Here is a 17,883-nt window from a genome sequence, read left to right on the forward strand (position 1 = left end):
AAAGGAGCGGACCTGAGGGAAGCTGCGGGTGGTGGTGCTCGCTCCGCGCTGAGGTGGCGGACGGGAGCTGTTGACTAAACTGTGTTTAATGTGGTCAGGACGATCTTCTCAAAGCAGCGTATTCCCTCTCTCTACAACCCCTTTGTGTCTAGAAATAGGATTACTTCTTAAATAGGCTCCCCTCCACATCGTCTGGGGCAGAGAATTCGCTGGCTCACTATCCCCGTTCCTTCTCGTCTCAGACCGAAACGTCTTTCCAGGTACATTCGGTTCTGAACCGTGATCTGAAAGTTGGCAGCCAAGGAAAGCACCCTCTTGTAGCATGAAAACAGGCCCTTCTGTCCTAGTGGTTATTAGGACATGCTTCCCTTCCAGTGTTTGCACCATAACCTTCTCAAACTTCCCTATCCATGTACCCCCAAATGTCTTTAAAAGTGGTTATTGTATCTGCCTCAACCACTTCCTCTGACTGTGCTCAAACGCCCAGCATGCCCTACTGTACAGTGAGATCCCCTCTTAAATCTTCTACCACCCCCCCCCCCCTCCCTTGTCAGGGAAACTGCTTCCTGAAGGTTTCTCTGGTGAATGAGGTACTGAGACTAAATAAGAAACAGAATCATGATGAGGTTTAATATCACTGGCAAATGTCATGAAATCTGCTGGAGCCAGTCCTTCACTGTGCTCTTACCAAGGCAGCAGGGCATTCCGCTTCTGTCTTCAGACCCAGTCAGAGACCTTTACCCTGCCATTCTGCATGTTTACTGGTACACACAGTCCCCAGCCTATCATCATTTCAACAGCATATTGATTGCTTTTTTGGATTTTTAAAAAACTGAATTGAATACTTATTTCGAAGTTCTCATGACACCTGTAGTCACTGCCTGCTGCACTGACAAAATCTAATTTATTCCTGCTCTGTGTTTCCTGAATATTAACCCCAGGCAGGCACATTACCTCAATCCCTTGTGCTTTAATTTTGCCCACCAACCTCTCATGTGGGACTTTATCAAAGGATTTCTGAAATTCCAAATACTTCACACCCACTAGTTCTATTCATTCTCCTCAATAACTCCATGAGTTTTGTCAAACACATTCATAAATCCATGTTGACATTGTCTAATCCCCTGGATTTTTTTCCGTTATCACTTTTTATAAGAGGCCTTAGAGACCTCCTTATGTCTGAAGAAATCTACAGCTCAGTGTTCTTTCTCCCCCTTTTTTAAACAATGAGTAAAAAAATAATTTTAAACATTTGCAGGAAGTATTTAATGATCTATCGAATTTGCAAAATGATAATAATGCATTCACAATATCCATGGCTACACTCTGGGAAACAGATGGAGATTGATCAGTTTATTTTCTTCAGTATTAATTACTTATGTTGTAATATCCTAGAGGTAATGTGTAGTGTTGTGTAGATAGGGCACATTACTGTGTGCTATCAATGGAAGAAGCTTATTTGGAATCGAAAAAGCTACTTATTGGGGTGTTAGTCAACTGGGTTGCTTTGTGCTGGATGATGTCAGCCTTCTGGAGTATTTCTAGAACTATCTTCACTCTCCTGACATACTGTTGTCAGTACGTAAACCAACAATGCATGCATGGCTTCTAACCTACTGTTGTAGGTACAGTGCCCTTGTGGTCATTCTAGTAATGATCCTCAAGTTGCTGATGGTAAAGGACTCAGCTATGGTAATTCCAATGAATATCATTAGATTCTCTCTTGTTGGAGATGGTCATTGGCTTTGCAGTAATACAGTGTGGATGTTTATAAGACCATAAGATATAGGAGCAGAATTAGGCCATTTGGCCCATCGTGCCTGCCATAGGCCATTTCATCATGACTGATCCATTTTCCCTCTCAGACCCAATCTCCTGCCTTTCCTCCTTCCATACCTTCATGCCCTGACCAATGAAGAATCTATCAACCTCGGCCTTAAGTATACATAAAGACTTGGCCTTTACAGCTGCCTGTGGCAACAAATTTCACAGATTCACCACTCCCTGGCTAAAGAAGTTTCTCCTCATCTCTGTTCTAAGGGGATACTCCTCTATTCCTCTTGTCTTAAACATACCCACCATAGGAAACATCCTCTCCACATCCACTCTAACAAGGCAATTCACCATTCGATAGTTTTCAATGAGGTCACCCCTCATTCTTCTGAATTCCAGCAAATACAGAGACATCAAATGTTTTTCATATGACAAGCCATTTAATCCTGGGATCATTTTTGTGAACCTCCTTTGAACCCTCTCCAGTTTCAGCACATCCTTTCTAAGAAAAGGGGCCCAAAACTGCACACAATACTCCAAGTGAGACCTCACCAGTGCTTTATAAAGTCCCAACAGTACATCCTTGCTTTGATATACTAGTCCTCTTGAAATGAATGCTAAAATCGCATTTAGCTTACTCAACTTGCAAATTAACCTTTAGGAAATCCTGCACAAGGACTCCAAAGTCCCCTTGTGCCTTAGATTTTTGTATTTTCTCTCCATTTAGAAAATAGTCAACCCTTTCATTCCTTCTACCAAAATGCATGAGCATACACTTCTCAACACTTCATCTGCCATTTCTTTGTCCATTCTCCTAATTTGTTTAAGTCCTTCTGTGGTCTCTCTACTTCTTCAAAACTACCTGCCTCTCTGCCTATCATCTGCAGACTTTGCAACAAAGCCATCAATTTCATCATCCAAATCAATGAGGTATAAAGTAAAAAGAATTGGTCCCAACACAGACCCCTGTGGAACACCATCAGCCACCAGCAGCCAACCAGATTCCCACTCTTTGCTTCCTGCCAATCAGCCACTGCTTAATCTATGCTAGAATCTTTCCTGGAATATCATGGGCTCATAGATTTGTTAAGCACCCTCATGTGTGACACCTTGTCAAAGGTCATCTGAAAATCCAAGTACACAACATAAACCAATTCTCCTTTGTCAATCCTACTTGTTATTTCTTCAAAGAATTCTAACAGATTTGTCAGGCAAGATTTTCCCTTGAGGAAACTATGCTAACTATGGCCTATTTTATCATGTGCCTCCAAGTATCCTGAGACCTTATCCTTAATAATTGACTTCAACATCTTACCAAGCAGTCAGACAAACTGGCCTATAGCTTCCTTTCTTCTTCCTCATTCCCTTCTTTGAAGAGTGGAGTGACATTTGCAATTTTCCAGTCTTCCAGAACTAAATCCAGAATATAGTGATTCTTGAAATGTCATTACTAATGCCTCCACAATCTCTTCAGTCATCTCTTTCAGAACCATAGGGTTTATACCATTTGGTTCAGGTGACTTATCTACCTTCAGACCTCTCAGTTTCCCCATAACTTTCTCTCTAGTTATGGTAACTTCACACACTTCATGGCCTCTGACACCTGTAACTTCCACCATACTGCTAGTGTTTTGCATTGTGAAGACTGATGCAAAATACTTATTCAGTTTGTCTGCCATTTACTGCTTCTTCAGCATAATTTTCCAGCAGTCTGATATCCATGCTCGCCTCTTTTTACTGTCATTTATCTGTCTATGCCTGAATATTGTGCAGGTCTGGCTGAATGCAGGCATGGGCTGCTTCATTTACTGAGCAGTGGCAAATTGCATGATCCTCAGTGAACATTGCCACTCCTGACCTTCTGGTGGGAAATCAGGGATGAAGCAGTGGAAGACAGTTGGGACTAGGGTACTGGCCCAGGGAACTTCTAGATGTGTTCTCAATCTATCTCGTGCAGCACAATATAGCAGTCACAACATGATAGACAGTGCCCTCAGTCTCCATTATATCTATACTCAAAGAGAATGAGGTGAAGCAGGATTATCCCAGCTGTTGGTTCACTCAGTATTTGCTGCACATCCAGTCTGGTAGCTATCTCCTTCAGGGCTTAGTCAGCTGAATGTCTGCTGACACCATCTGTGGTGATGGACTTTGAAGATCTCACCTAGAGAACATTCCATGCCCTTGATACCTTCGGTGCTTCTTCCAAATGTTTTTAACGTGGAGGAGCACTGAGGGAGGTCAGGGTGTGGTAATGAGGACATTTTCTCACCCATGTTCACTCTGATGGTATGAGACTTCATGAGGTTTCTCCTCATGAAGAAAATCTTATAGAGTCTTTCGAGGAAGTTGATGAGGACAAGGCAGTGGATGTTGCCTATATGGACTTTAGCAAGGCATTTAACAAGGTCCTTCATGAGAGGTTGGTCAGGTTTGGTATTCAAAAACAAGCGATAAATTTGATTAGGCATTGGCATTGTGGGAGAAGCCAGAGAGTGATAGGAGATGGTTGCCTCACTGACTAGAAGACTGTGACTCGTGGAGTGCCACAGCAATTGGTGCTGGGTCTGTTGTTGTTTGTTATTTATATCAATGATCTGGATGATAATGTGGTTAACTGGATCAGTAAATGTGTGAATTACAATTGGGGGTGTTCTAGACAGTGAGGTAGTCAATCAGAGCTTGCAGTGGGATCTGGATCAGCTGGAAAAATGGGTTGAAAATGGCAGATAGAATTTAATACAGACAAGTGTGAGGTGTTGCACTTTGGGAGAACCAACCAGGGTAGGTCTTACATAGGGATCGGTAGAACACTGAGGATATGTGGTAGAACAAAGAGATCTAGGAATATAGGTCTGTTATTCATTGAAAGTGGTGTCATGGGTGGATAGGGTCAGAAAGAAAGCTTTTGGCCTTCATAGATTGAAGTACCAGTGTTGGGATGTTATGCTGAAGATGTATAAGATGTTGGTGAGGCCTAATTTGGAGTACTGTGTGTTGTTTTGATCACCTACCTACACAAAAGCTGTAAATAAAATTCAAAGAGTACAGAGAAAATTTTTAAGGATGTTGCTGGGAGTGGAGGACCTGAGCTATAAGGAAAGATTGAATAGATTAGAACTTTATTCCCTAGAATGTAGAAAATTAAAGGGACATTTGATTGAGATACACCAAATTATGGGTATAGCTTTTTTCCCCATTAAGGTTGGATGAGACTACAACCAGAGTTCATTGGTTAAGGGTGAAAGGTGAAATGTTTAAGAGGAACATGAGGGGAAACTTCTTTACTCAGAGGGTGGTGAGAGTGTGGAATGAGCTGCCAATGCAACTGGAGGACACAATTTCAATGTCAACATTTAAGAGAAGTTTAGATATGTAAATATGTGGGAGGGGTATAGAGGTCTATGTTTTGGATGCAGGTCAATGGGTCTAGGTAGTTTAATTGGTTTGGCACAGAATAGATGGGCCAAAGGGCCTGTTTTTGTGCTGTAGTTTTCTATGACAAAGGGCTGCTGTCTCACTTGCCATTGAGTCAGAGTCATATAATTTGGTTCGGAATGCTGTTGTTTTGCTTCAAATGTTAGTATGACTTGCATATTTTTTCTCACGCGCGAGTGTTGGTCTTTCATTTTATATTTTGTAGTCTTTTTTCCCTTTAAATTGGGTTCTCTCAGGTTTTTTGATTTGTGGCTACCTGTGAGCAAGCAAATCTCAAGGTTATATAATTTATACATTCTTTGATATAAATGTACTTGAACTGGAGATTAGGTAACATTGTTCTTTTGTTTAAGAAAGGCAATAGAGACAACCCAGGTAACTATAGACCAGTGAGCTTTACATCAGTGGTTGGGAAGTTATTGGAGAAGATCCATAGGGATACTTGCATTTGGATTGAGGAGACACAGAAGGCTGGTAAATCGGTTTAGAATTGATGATTGGTATGAACAAGGGCCTGTTTCTGCAGTGTGACTCAGTCTTGCAGAAGAGTTACCTATGACTCCTCTGATGAGTTCATTTCCCCTGTGGTCACCAACGCGAGCACTGCCACTGGCACTGAGTGTCTGGAGCTGTTGCAGAATGTTGCACACCACTGTCACCACTGTTATGTTAGTAGATGCAAATTTCAACCTTATTCTTAATGACAAAGCGTACAGTTCAAAATCACATCACCATTTCTAAGTGCTCTGGTATGCCCTCTTTAAGGAGCTTGATCTATTCCACTACTGTTCTGAAAAGGGAGAGAAACAAAAAGTGGGGACTTAAAGGCAATTTCGCTTACCACCTGGAATCTATAATCAAGGAAGAGATAGCTGCTCATTTAGAAAACTTAATATAATCAAACCATGAAAGGGAAATCATGTTTGATATATTTGCTAGAATCCTTCAAGGAGTTAATGGAGGGAGTTCAGTAGATATGAAATATGTGGATTTCCAGAAAGCATTTGATAAAGATCCATAGAAAAGGCTGGAGCACGGGAGTAAGCCCATGGTATTGGGGGAAGTGTGTTCATATGCAGTGAAGGCTGGTTATCGTGGAGATTCAGAATGATTGGTCTTTTACTAGCTGGAGAGTTGTAACTTGCGAAGTGCTCCAGGCTTGATTATTTACTGTTTATATTAATGACTTGGAGGAGGGACAAAGTGCAAAGTATCCAAGTTCACTGAGCGCACGGTCAGATGGTAAATTCATAATCCAACGAAGATGTTGGCAACAGAGCAGAGATAGGTTAATGTGCAGGCAAAAACTTAGCGAATGCAGCTGAACATGGAAAAGTGTGAAGTCATGCAAGAGGAATCCAAAGGCAGCATGCTATCTAAATTGACAAAGGTTGCATGTAAACAATGTACCGAGGGATCCCTAGTGCATGAGTTGTTAGCAGCCAGTTGCAGGACATGGATTGAAAGGACGATGGTTTATTGGCCTTTTATTGAGGTTAAAAATAAAGAAGCATTCTTGCAATTATACTGAGTGTGGGTGAGATCACACCTAGAGTACAATGTATACAGTAATCCTTATTTGAAAAGAGTAATACTAACATTAAGATCCTGAGGGGACATGAGAGGGTAGTTGTCGAGGTTCCCACCAGCAGGACGGTCTGTAAGTTCATTGAACAAATGGGCAGTTATTTATGAGATATGTAGAAATTTCTTTTTATGGTGAATATCCAGAAGTTACTGTTCCAGGAAGATGTGAGAGGTGAATGTGAAAGTGTTTGAAGGGGAGGTAGGTATATTTTTGAAAGATCAGGGAATTTGATGCTGTGGAAACTAAAATGAAGAGAAGGTGAGGGTTGGGGCAGATCGGACAGAATTCTGGCTAAAGGAGTTGAGGGGTCTTCTGCTCCTTGACTTCGGAACAAAAACCAGGATGAATGCCTGAACCCTCAGTCTGCTGTCAAAGTGACAGAACTGTCATTGACAGTGCTAACAAACTGTATTTTACTCATCAATAACCTGATTACTTATGCCCAGTATGGTTTTGCCAGGATTACGACTCCAGACCTCGCTGTCTGGGTCTAAATGTGGTCCTAACAGCTGGATTCCAGGGATGAGGTGAGAGTGACTGCCCTTGAAATCAGACTGAGTGAAGCATAAGTAATCCTGGTAAAACTGAAGTTGTTATGCATCAGGCAAGGACACGAAAGGCTGAAGTTGTAACTCATTCAAAGTATAATGCTGAGCGTGTTGGAGATCAATCACTGCAGGAATCCCTCAGGGCAGTGTCCCTGGCCCAACCATCCTCAGCTGCTTCAGTAGTGACCTACTTTCCATCATGAGTTCCCAGCGTTGGACCTGGGCAACATTTAGGCATGGGCAAGCGTCATTTGTAACACAAACATGCCAGGCAAGTAATCCCTGAGAGTCCATTCACCTCCTTGACATTCATTGGGATTACCATCATCAAGTTGCTACTGAGTTCAGCAACATGTTGGGGGTCACCATTAACCAGAAGCTCAACTAAATAACCCACATGAATTTTTTTTAACTGCAAATCCTTCAAGGTTGAAATAAAAATAGAAAATGCTTGAAACATTTCGGCCCAAAGCGTCGTCACTCCTGATGAAGGGTTTCGGCCTGAAACGTCATCACTACCTCCTCCCATTGATGCTGTCTGGCCTGCTGAGTTCTGCCAGCATTTTGTGTTTTTATTTATTTCCAGCATCTGCAGATTCACTCGTGTTGTGTGTGAAATTTGTTGTTTTGTGGCAGTAGTACATTACAATACATCATAATAAAAACTATAAATTACAATAAGAAATATACCTTAATAATAAATGAAATATATAGTGCAGAAGGAAAGCAATTAAGAAAAAAAGTAGTGAGGTAGTGCGCATGGGTTCATTGTAAATTTAGAAATCTGATGGCAGAGGAGAAGAAGCTTTTGCTAAAACATTTTGTGTGTGCCTTTAGGCTCTCATGCCTCCTTCTTAATGGTAGCAATGAGAAGAGGGCATGTCCTGGGTGATGGATGTCCTCGGTGCTGGGGAGGCTAGTGCCCATGATGGAGCTGGCTGAGTGTGCAACTTTCTGCAGCTTTTTCCAATCCTGTACAGTGACTCCTCCATGCCAGATGGTGATGCAACCAGTTAGAATACTCTACACTGTACATCTGTATAAATTTGCCAGAGTATTTGGCATCATACCAAGTCTCCTCAAACTCCTAATGAAATACAACCACTTTTGTGCTTTCTTTGTAATTGTATGAATATGTTGGGCCCAGGATAGATCTCCAGAGATGCTGACACCCAGGAATTTGAAACTGCTCACTCTTTCCACTGCTCATCCCTCGATGAGGACTGGTATGTGTTCCCACAACTTCCCCTTCCTGATGTCTATTATCAACACCATTCAACCAGATAGTTTATCCCCCTCCTGTACACCACCTTGTCACCATCTGAAATTCTGCCAACAATAGTTGTGTTATCGGCAAACTTATAGATGGGTTTTGAGTTGTGCTTAGACACATCCTTAAGGTTTGCCCTTCTCCCATCCTTTCCAGTCCTATTGAAGAGTCTCAGACTGTTTATTCATTTCCATAGATGCTGCCTGACCTGTTGAGTTCTTCCACCATTTTGTGTGAATACAGTACATTATCCTGCATTTTACTAAAGTGATTGTTTAATGAAGGTAACATTCAGTGTTTCATAGAGATGGTAACAACCTGTGCCTTTGAACACCGTACCAACAGTACTGAGCACTGTCTGCAGTGTTTTATGGAGATAACATTCAGTGTTTAATAAAAATGATAACACCAGTGTCTACCTACATTATACCAATGGTAATGAACATTGGAGAAGATGCCAAAGGCTTCTTGCAGTGTAATACAGAGTTCTATAGAGATGATACTAGACAGTGCCTGGAGTTCTTCATAGAGGTGATAATGAAATGCCTGCAGTGCTTTAAACAGATGGTAACAAGCAGTGACTGAAGTGTTCTATCCAACTGATAACGAACAGTACCCTGCAGTGTGATACAGATTGATGGCAAACAGTGTTGGCAGTGATATATTGAAATTATACAAACAGTGTCGGCAATGTCTTATAGAGATGTTAACAACCACTGCCTACAGTGTTTCATTGAGATTATACCAAAGAGTTCCTGTAGTGTGACAGTGAGATTGTAACCAGTGGTGTTTCATGGTGATGTCAACAAGTGGTAACTGCCGTGTTTTATATTGATGTTCACAGGCAGTGCCTGCACTCTCGAGAGGATGTAAAGGGCATCCAGCCATGGTACATGGAAATGATAACAAGAGCCTGTAGTATTTTATGGAGATAATGACAGTGTTTTATAGACGATGACAAGCAGTGTGTAGTGATGACAATAGACAATGCCTGTATTTCTTTTTACCTTCTTCACACCTGATTTTGCTTGTGTAGGAAGTAATTCTGCCTCGTTTCTGTTTCATTTGAGCAATCATAAATTCACCTTCTCCTACTGTACCATGACCTATTCTTGTTGATCTCCTACATTTCACTGTCTGCTTACTTCCTTCCAGCCACTTACCTGCCTTGTACATTTCTGCATTGTTGCCATCTCATTAATCCATGTATCCCACCTGTTCCCCTTTGATGAATATTTCCATCACTCGTTCTGCATTGAACTGGTTGTCTAATAAGGAGATGAGGCATGCTTACATTGTTCAAGATTGAGTGGCCTGCCTGTTATTCCTTCAGATCTAAATGTTGCATGCAGGAAATTCATAGTTTGTCTTAACCCTCTACAGCTCCTGAGACAAAAAAGTACTTCAGCAACATTGTGACAAAGTTCTCTCTCCAAAGTGCCTTGGATCCAGAGGGTGATTCCTGTTACCTTATCCCTGGCCAGCTGGAAAGCATCTCGGAATGCAACTTCAATCAAACGGCAAGAACATTCCTAATCATCCACGGGTGGACGGTAAGCTCCAACAAATTGGTAAATTGAGCAAACGTTTGTATCTAACCTTTGTCAATCACTTACAAGCTTGCATTGCTCATGTCTGCCAGTTAGGCTGCTGTAGAAACATAGAATCATCGAAAACCTACAACCCATACAGGCCCTTCAGCCCACAAAGATGTGCCGAAAATGTCCTTACCTTAGAAATTACCTAGGGTAACCCATAGCCCTCTATTTTTCTAAGACCCTATCGTATCCACCACCACTGGCAGCCCATTCCAGTGTTTGTAATCTCAAAAAAAAGACCTTAAGACCATAAGATATAGAAGCAGAATTAGGCCATTTGGCCCATCGAGTCTTCTCTGCCATTTCATTATGACTGATTCATTTTCTCTCTTCCTGCCATCACGGACATTTACACTACACACTGCATCTGCAAAGGAAACAGCATTATGAAGGACTCTATGCACCCCTCATACAATCTCTTCTCCCTCCTGCTGTCTGGGAAAAGGCTCCGAAGCATTCAGGCTCTCTCGACCAGACTATGTAACAGTTTCTTCCCCCAAGCTATCAGACTCCTCAATACCCGAAGCCTGGACTGACACCTTACTCTATTGTCCTGTTTATTATTTATTGTAATGCCTGCACTGTTTTTGTGCACTTTATGTAGTCTTGTGTAGGTCTGTAGTCTAGTGTAGCTTTCTCTGTGTTGTTTTTTTTATTAAGTAATTCAGTCTAGTTTTTTTGTACCATGTCATGTAACACCATGGTCCTGAAAAACGTTGTCTCATTTTTACTATGCACTGTACCAGCAGTTATGGTTGAAATGACAATAAAAGTTGACTTGACTTGACTTGATTTTGCCTCGCAGCCCCAATCTCCTACCTTCCCTCCATATTCCTTCATGCCCTGAGAAATCAAGAATCTAAATCACAACAATCATGACTAAACTGGGGAGGGGGCACAAATAGCTATTGACACTCCATATACTGTCTCAGTATTCTAAATCAATACTCACTGTGAACAGTTTCAGTAATCCATTATCAACAATCTCTTCAAAGAATATCAGCAATCTTCAGCATGGAGATGTCCAGACAGGTCTGAAACATCTGCAGCCGTAAGATCTGGCTCAGCTCTCCCTAAGATCATTACAATCACAAAAATCATCTCCAACCAATTAGATTCACTCTTCATTGCACAATATTAAGAAATAGTGTGCTAGCTATGAGAAAGTCAACACGACCAGGTCACCTCCCAGATGTAGTGCTAAAGATCTGCACTCCTGCAGAACTGTTCCAGTACAGCTACCACACTGGCATCTATTGACAATATGGAACATTACCCACGAAGTGTAATGCACCTCTAATTTCACTGATTTTTACTGTCTTCTCTGACTCAGGAGCTAAGTAAAGGAAGATGTTAACAACAGCACCATCGCTTGTTTTTCAATGACCATCTTATTGACACCTGGTTATTCCACTCCAGAACTCACTTCCTTGGTCCAAAAGTGAACCAAAGAACTGAATTTAAATGACGGTGACTGCAGTGAACATCAAGGCAGGTCAATTATGGCATCAGGGAACTGAAGTCAATAGACATTATTGGGAAAACACACCAGTCAAAGGTCGCAGGGAGGAAGCTGGTTCTTGTTACTGAAGGCCAATCATTCCAACCCTGTATGTGAACTGACCACTTTCAGCATCTCATTGAATTGAATTGACTTTATTTCCTACATCCTTCACATACATGAGGAGTAAAAATCTTGACATTATGTCTCCATCTAAATGTGCAATGTGCAATTTATAGTAATTTGGAATAAATAGTATGTACAACAGGACAGACAATATAGCATAGAAATACAATTGTATCAACGTAAATCAACCAGTCTGATGGCCTGGTGGATGGTAGCAGCAGGAACAGTTTGTGGTTGGGGTGACTTGGGTCCCCAAAGATCTTTCAAGCTCTTTTTGCATACCTCTCTCTGTAAGTGCACTGGGCTGTCTGCACTGCTCTCTGCAGAGTCCTGCAATTGAGGGAAGTACAGTTCCCATACCAGGCAGTGATGCAGCCAGTCAGGACGCTCTCAATTGTGCCTCTGTTGAAAGTCCTTAGGATTTGGGATCTCATGCCGAACTTCTTCAACGGTCTGAGGTGAAAGAGGCGGTGTTGTGCTTTTTTCACCACACAGCCGGTACATACAGCCTACATGAGATCCTCGACGATGTGGCTGAGGTAAAAGAGGTGCTGTTGTGTTTTTTCCACACCCAACTGACATGTACAGCCCACGTGAGGCCCTCGGTGATGAGTATGAGGTGAAACAGGAGCTGTTGTGCTTTTTTCACAGCCACAGCATTCCATCACAGCTGCAATTTTCACTGCTGATTATACAATATACAATTCAATTCAAACTCCTCAGCAAATGAAGCAGCCTATGCCCTTCTTCAAAAAGATTTAGACAACTTCAGGCTGTGGCTGTTTAGTAGCAAGGAGCATTCACATCACAAAAGTGGCAGGGAATGACCATCTCCAACCAGAAGAGTCCAACCATGTATCATTGAACATTCACTGGGATTAGGACTGACAAATCTCTCACCATTAACATCTTGAAGGTCATCATTGATCAGAGGCACGACTAGACCAGCCACAAAAACAAGATTATTGTGTAAAAGCCATAGGGAGCAGTGGTGAAAAAACTTGCCAGTGTGCACAAAGCATGTTAGTAACATGATGGAATGCTCTTCACTTATCTGGATGATCGCAGTTCCAACAACTCTCTAGAAACTTGTACCATTCAGCAAGGGGAAGTCCACCTGAGTTGTAACTATCAACTAGAGAACATGTTCATTACCTTCTCCATCAATACACAGCGGCTGTGTTGTGTTTACAAGATGAATTGCAGTTCCTCATGCAGGCTGTATTGACAGCAACAACTCAAGCCATGACCTCAAACCCTAAGAAGGATAAGGGCAGCAAGGACATGTGAGCACCACTTACAGGTTCCCCTCTAAGTTATGCATGCTTCTGACTTGAAAACAGATCATCATTCCTTTATTATCACTGGATCCAAATCCTGGAACCTCTAGCCCAGCAGCATTATGGAACCAAATTCACTGCAATGACTGCAGCATTTCAGGGTAGCTCACTCCTAATCTTCTCAAAGGCAATTAGGGTTGGGCAATAATCGTAAGAGATATATACATCCTGAAAACTAAATAAATCAAAGACTTCTCAAATTATGTTTACAATCTAAATCAACACTCCTTCCAATGTTTTGAAAACCCAAGAACATTGGATTTAAAACTACAAATACCATATGGTTCATCTGCTTCACCTATAAGTCTGTCAGAGTCATCTACTGTATCTGGTGTTCATTGTGTGGCCCCTTCTGCCCACACTGGCATAGATTGGGGGACTGCTTTGTCTAGCAACTTCACTCTGTCCATAACAGGGAGGATTCTACTCCCTATTCCATGGCCTTCTCTACTGTCATGTTGCGGCCACTTTTAGGTTTAAGGAGCAACACCTCATATTCTGTTTGGGTAGCCTCCATCCTGAGGGCTTGAACATTGATTTTTCCATTTTCTAGTAATTTCTCCCTCCTCCCCTTCTCTACTTTCTTCCTCATTCTAGTTCCCCTCTTACCTTTCCTCTTTTCTTCATCAGCCTATCACCTTCCTCTGGTGCCACTATTTCTTCCCTGTCCACTCTCCTCTCCTATCAGATTGCTTCTTCTTTCCATCTATCACCTCCCAGCTTTTCATGTAATCCTCCCTCTCTCATCCACCTACCTTTCCCCTCACCTAGCTTTGCCTATCACATTCCAGCCTGTACTCCTTTTCCTCTCCCCACCTTTTTATTCTGGCTTCTTCCACCTTCCTTTCCAGTCTTGGCTCAAAACATTGACTCTTTATTCCTCTCTATGGATGCTGCCTACCTGCTGAGTACTTACAGTATTTTGTGTGTGTTGCTTTGGATTTCCCTTATGTTTATGAAATATGTATCATTCTGCACTCCAAACTATTTTAAGAATATTCTCTCAACATCCACTTCCATGAAAGTAGACAATTCAGAATCAATTGTTTCTTCAAATAGACTCAGAAATCAACAAGAAATCAATAAGACATTCCAAAAAAAAAATTGAAAATGCCCTTTGAAAACTCAAACATCATGAATTTGAATTTTACATTAAAGTGTCAACAATCCATTATAAACATTCACTTCAAGTACTCAAAAATCTAAAATCAACATCAGCTGCCTCCTACAGCTTTTATAATAGGCTTGGTCTAGTTGAGCCTCTGATCTATCTTGAGGGTGGAAGCATAAATTGGGAACAGAAGTTGTCAGGGAAATGTGGAAGTTGTTTTAGGAGCCCTTGCATGGAGTTCTGGATAGGTTTGTCTCATTGAGGCAGGGAAAGGACGGTGGGGTGAAGTAACCATAGCTGATGAAAGAGGTAGAACATTTAGTCAAGAGAAAGAGGGAAGCATAATTAAGGTTAAGAAGCAAAGATCAAACAAGGTTGTTGGGATTTTTAAGATAGCCAGAAAGAAGTTTAAGAAGGGCCATTGTAGAGCTGGAAGGGGACATGAACTTGGCGAGTAGGATTAAGGGTATTCTATATGCACCCAAAGGTATCCTACATGCACATGAAGAACAGAAAGATGACAAAAGTAAGGGTAAGACAGAGCAGGAATAAAAGAGAAAATGTGTCCAGAGTTGGGAGAGGTAGGGGAGGTAATTAATAAATATTTTGCTTCAGTGTTCATGATGAGAGGGTACATCGTCAAAGGTAATTTTGGTAATTTCTGAAGAGGTACATTGTTCTGGTTGCATAGGGTCCATCATTAACACTGCGGATCACTTGAAATAAATCTGATGGTCACCTCTCTCAGCAGCTCAATTTCTGGCAAACAAATATGCTTTAGGCGAGACCATTCCTGAAGATATCTCTAATAAGGAATGTTTCCTATGTGGACAGGCGTACTTCCCTGAATATAGATGTTAGGCATTTCATAGTAGTTTTCACTATCTAAGCCAGCCACTTCCAATCCTGAAACTATGTACAGTAGCTACTCACAAAGTTCTTTTGACCCATGGAGTGTAAGACAATTTGTGTTCCACTTCCTGTTCATGAAGTTCACTGTGCAGAACACTGCGGTACTTCCTTGATTTAGGAACCAGTGACTTGTTGCTGTTCTAAAACTTCACCTGAACTGGAGTTATAGGAGGTTTACAATCACCAGCCCCCAGCCCCCATAAGACCATTAGATACCAGCTGTGTTTGATTCATTTACAGCTTGTTTCAAATCTGCACCCTTTTCATCAGCTCTGGGCTCAATTTCACTTTCCACAGCAGCCACAATAGTGGCTAAGCTGCTTCCTTTAGCTTGAGAACAATTTGAGATACAATTTTCTTCACACCTTTACTTACTGTTGATGATGAAGCATTGTATTGTTTTCCCAAACACTAGCAATCTTTACTTGCCTTTCAATAAAATCAACAATCTCAGTGATAGTAACCTTTTGGTAGTGCCTTTCTTGCAGTTTACAGACTGCCGATCTCCATTTTTTCCAAAATTCATCGGATAATTTATTTATGACAATCCTCATATTAGCAGGCATGTCTGATTCATGCACATCCTGCACGTCTTCCAAGTCTTCCAAGCCTCTAAGAAACCTGAAGAGCTTTCACATCTTCGGATTTGATATGTGCATAAGAAAGGGTCTTTTCCTGCAGGCTGCAGCAATTTTGAGCTCATCACCAAAATGTTCCTATAGTAAAGCTTGGATCTTTAGATACCAGCAGCTCCAGGGTGGCCCACCGGCAACAATCAGCAAGCTCTCTAGGTTAAGCTCCAGCGAACTGTTTGAGAGATTAGAGATTGTCGCCATAATCATCAATTTTGCTTTCAATGCTATTCTTGAAAGCCCTCATAAATGAATGATACTGCATTGGATCACTATTGAAGATTTGATTCTCTCTTTTAGGTAGAGATGCAATGCATTGTTGTTGCACCACTAAGCTTATTATTTCCTTTCATGTCCTTATGGCCTCCAGTGTGACATTTAGACCTTTATCATCTGAGACAAGAATGCCATCATACCATAAATCAATATCCTTCAGAAACACCTTGTGTTATTAGATATGGCATCAGTTCAGAGTGCCTCCTTGGTGCAGGCTGACAGTGAACATCCTGAAATACTCCTTGGGGTTCAAACTTGTGGCTCATAGACATTTGTTCTTCAAATTTATCCATATTGACAGTGAGTATGCTGGATTTTCTCTCTGCTACGTCAACATAGAAACTCTCACCAGAGAACTGCTCTGCTGGAGCACGTTTAGTACCAATGACACTTAAGGCCCTTAGCACTTTAACTCTGGCCATCCTGTCTGCAATTTCTTCCTGCAACATATTTCTCTCTGCAGTTGCTCTTCATCTCTTTGAAGCTATTCTGCCTGCTTTTCTTGGTTTCTTCAAAGCTGTTCCATCTTTTCTTCCTGGTCTCTTCAAAGCGGTGCCACTTTTTACTGAAGTTGCTCTACCTTTTCTTCCAGTGTGTGTCTATTGTTCAACGTGTGTTGTCTTGCACATAACTCAGCTAAATCAACTTCCATTCTAATGTGCGCCAATGAGATATCAGATGCATGAGTCACTCTGCTAGCAATAAAACGTGTTGTGTGCACATTAGACACATTGTCTTCAGCATCATCATCTACGTCATCCAGCAACTCATTACCTTTATACGTAGTCACAGCCTGTTCTTTGGCTTTGTAAATACTTTCAAACTGACCTTCAACATCACATGTTTGTTTAATTTCTCTCTTAGTTTTGGGTTCAAGGTTACTGCTTCCATCTGGATTCCTGTTGTTTTCCAAATGCGCAAACCAATGGTTAATTCAATTCAACTTCCAACAATGGAAGTGATTCAATTCTTCAGCTTTTCAACAGAACCAAGTGACCATGCAGCTTTTCTGTCCAACCCATGGCTTGGACCATAGGTTTTGTGTGTGTGCTGGCCATTCAAAACTGTGTTTCAAACCCAAACACACAGTATAAAGGTTGTTCATTGCCATAAGCTGCTCCAGGCTGCAATGCTCCTACTTGCACAGCCACATCGAAATGCTTAGTGTTCATTTGGTATAACTGTTGGAAGCATTTGCTGACAGAATGTAGTGGTAAAACCAAACCAAAACCTAAACAAAGCTATTGCTGTGAGCCTGCGACTGCTGTGGTGTTGTTATACTTGCATGACGCACCTTCAGCTCTAATGAAATGATTGATCCAAAGAGTCAAATCCTCTATTTGATCCTTTACTATCAATTAGCAAACACGCAATCTTGAAGTGATGAATTTAAGGGTACCCAAATGTAAGCTAAGCATAATTCGGTGTTACCTCAGCAGTCAGCAAAAGATACAACCTCTAACTGTAAGCTACAAACTGTCACAAATCAAGTAAGAATACATAACTTATTTCCTTGGGTTTTACCATGCCCCTACTCATGTGATTAGTTACCATAATAAACGTATTAAATGCACAACACAAAATACAATGCAGATAGAGAACAGATACGGTTAAGAAAGAGGATATGGTGGAACTTATGAAAAGCATTAGAGGTCAGTCGCTGGGGCTGAAGGGAGATACCCCAGGTTTCTGTAGGAATGTGGGAAGAGATTGCTGCATCACTGGTGATGATCTTGGTGTCCACAGGGATAGTTCTAGAAGGTTGGAGGG

The 17,883-nt window shown here is 41.5% G+C and overlaps 1 protein-coding gene across 1 annotated transcript in view; it reads left to right on the forward strand.

The window, feature by feature from the left end:
- LOC132406294 (lipoprotein lipase-like) overlaps positions 1-17,883 on the forward strand; it is a 102,446-nt gene that overhangs the window by 1,532 nt on the left and 83,031 nt on the right. The window contains exon 2 of the mRNA XM_059991737.1: positions 10,001-10,170. Coding sequence (XP_059847720.1) covers positions 10,001-10,170 — 170 coding nt within the window. The remainder of the gene's footprint in view (positions 1-10,000; positions 10,171-17,883) is intronic.

The sequence above is a fragment of the Hypanus sabinus genome, chromosome 16 (assembly GCF_030144855.1).
Source record: "Hypanus sabinus isolate sHypSab1 chromosome 16, sHypSab1.hap1, whole genome shotgun sequence".
NCBI classification, from domain to species: Eukaryota; Metazoa; Chordata; class Chondrichthyes; order Myliobatiformes; family Dasyatidae; genus Hypanus; species Hypanus sabinus.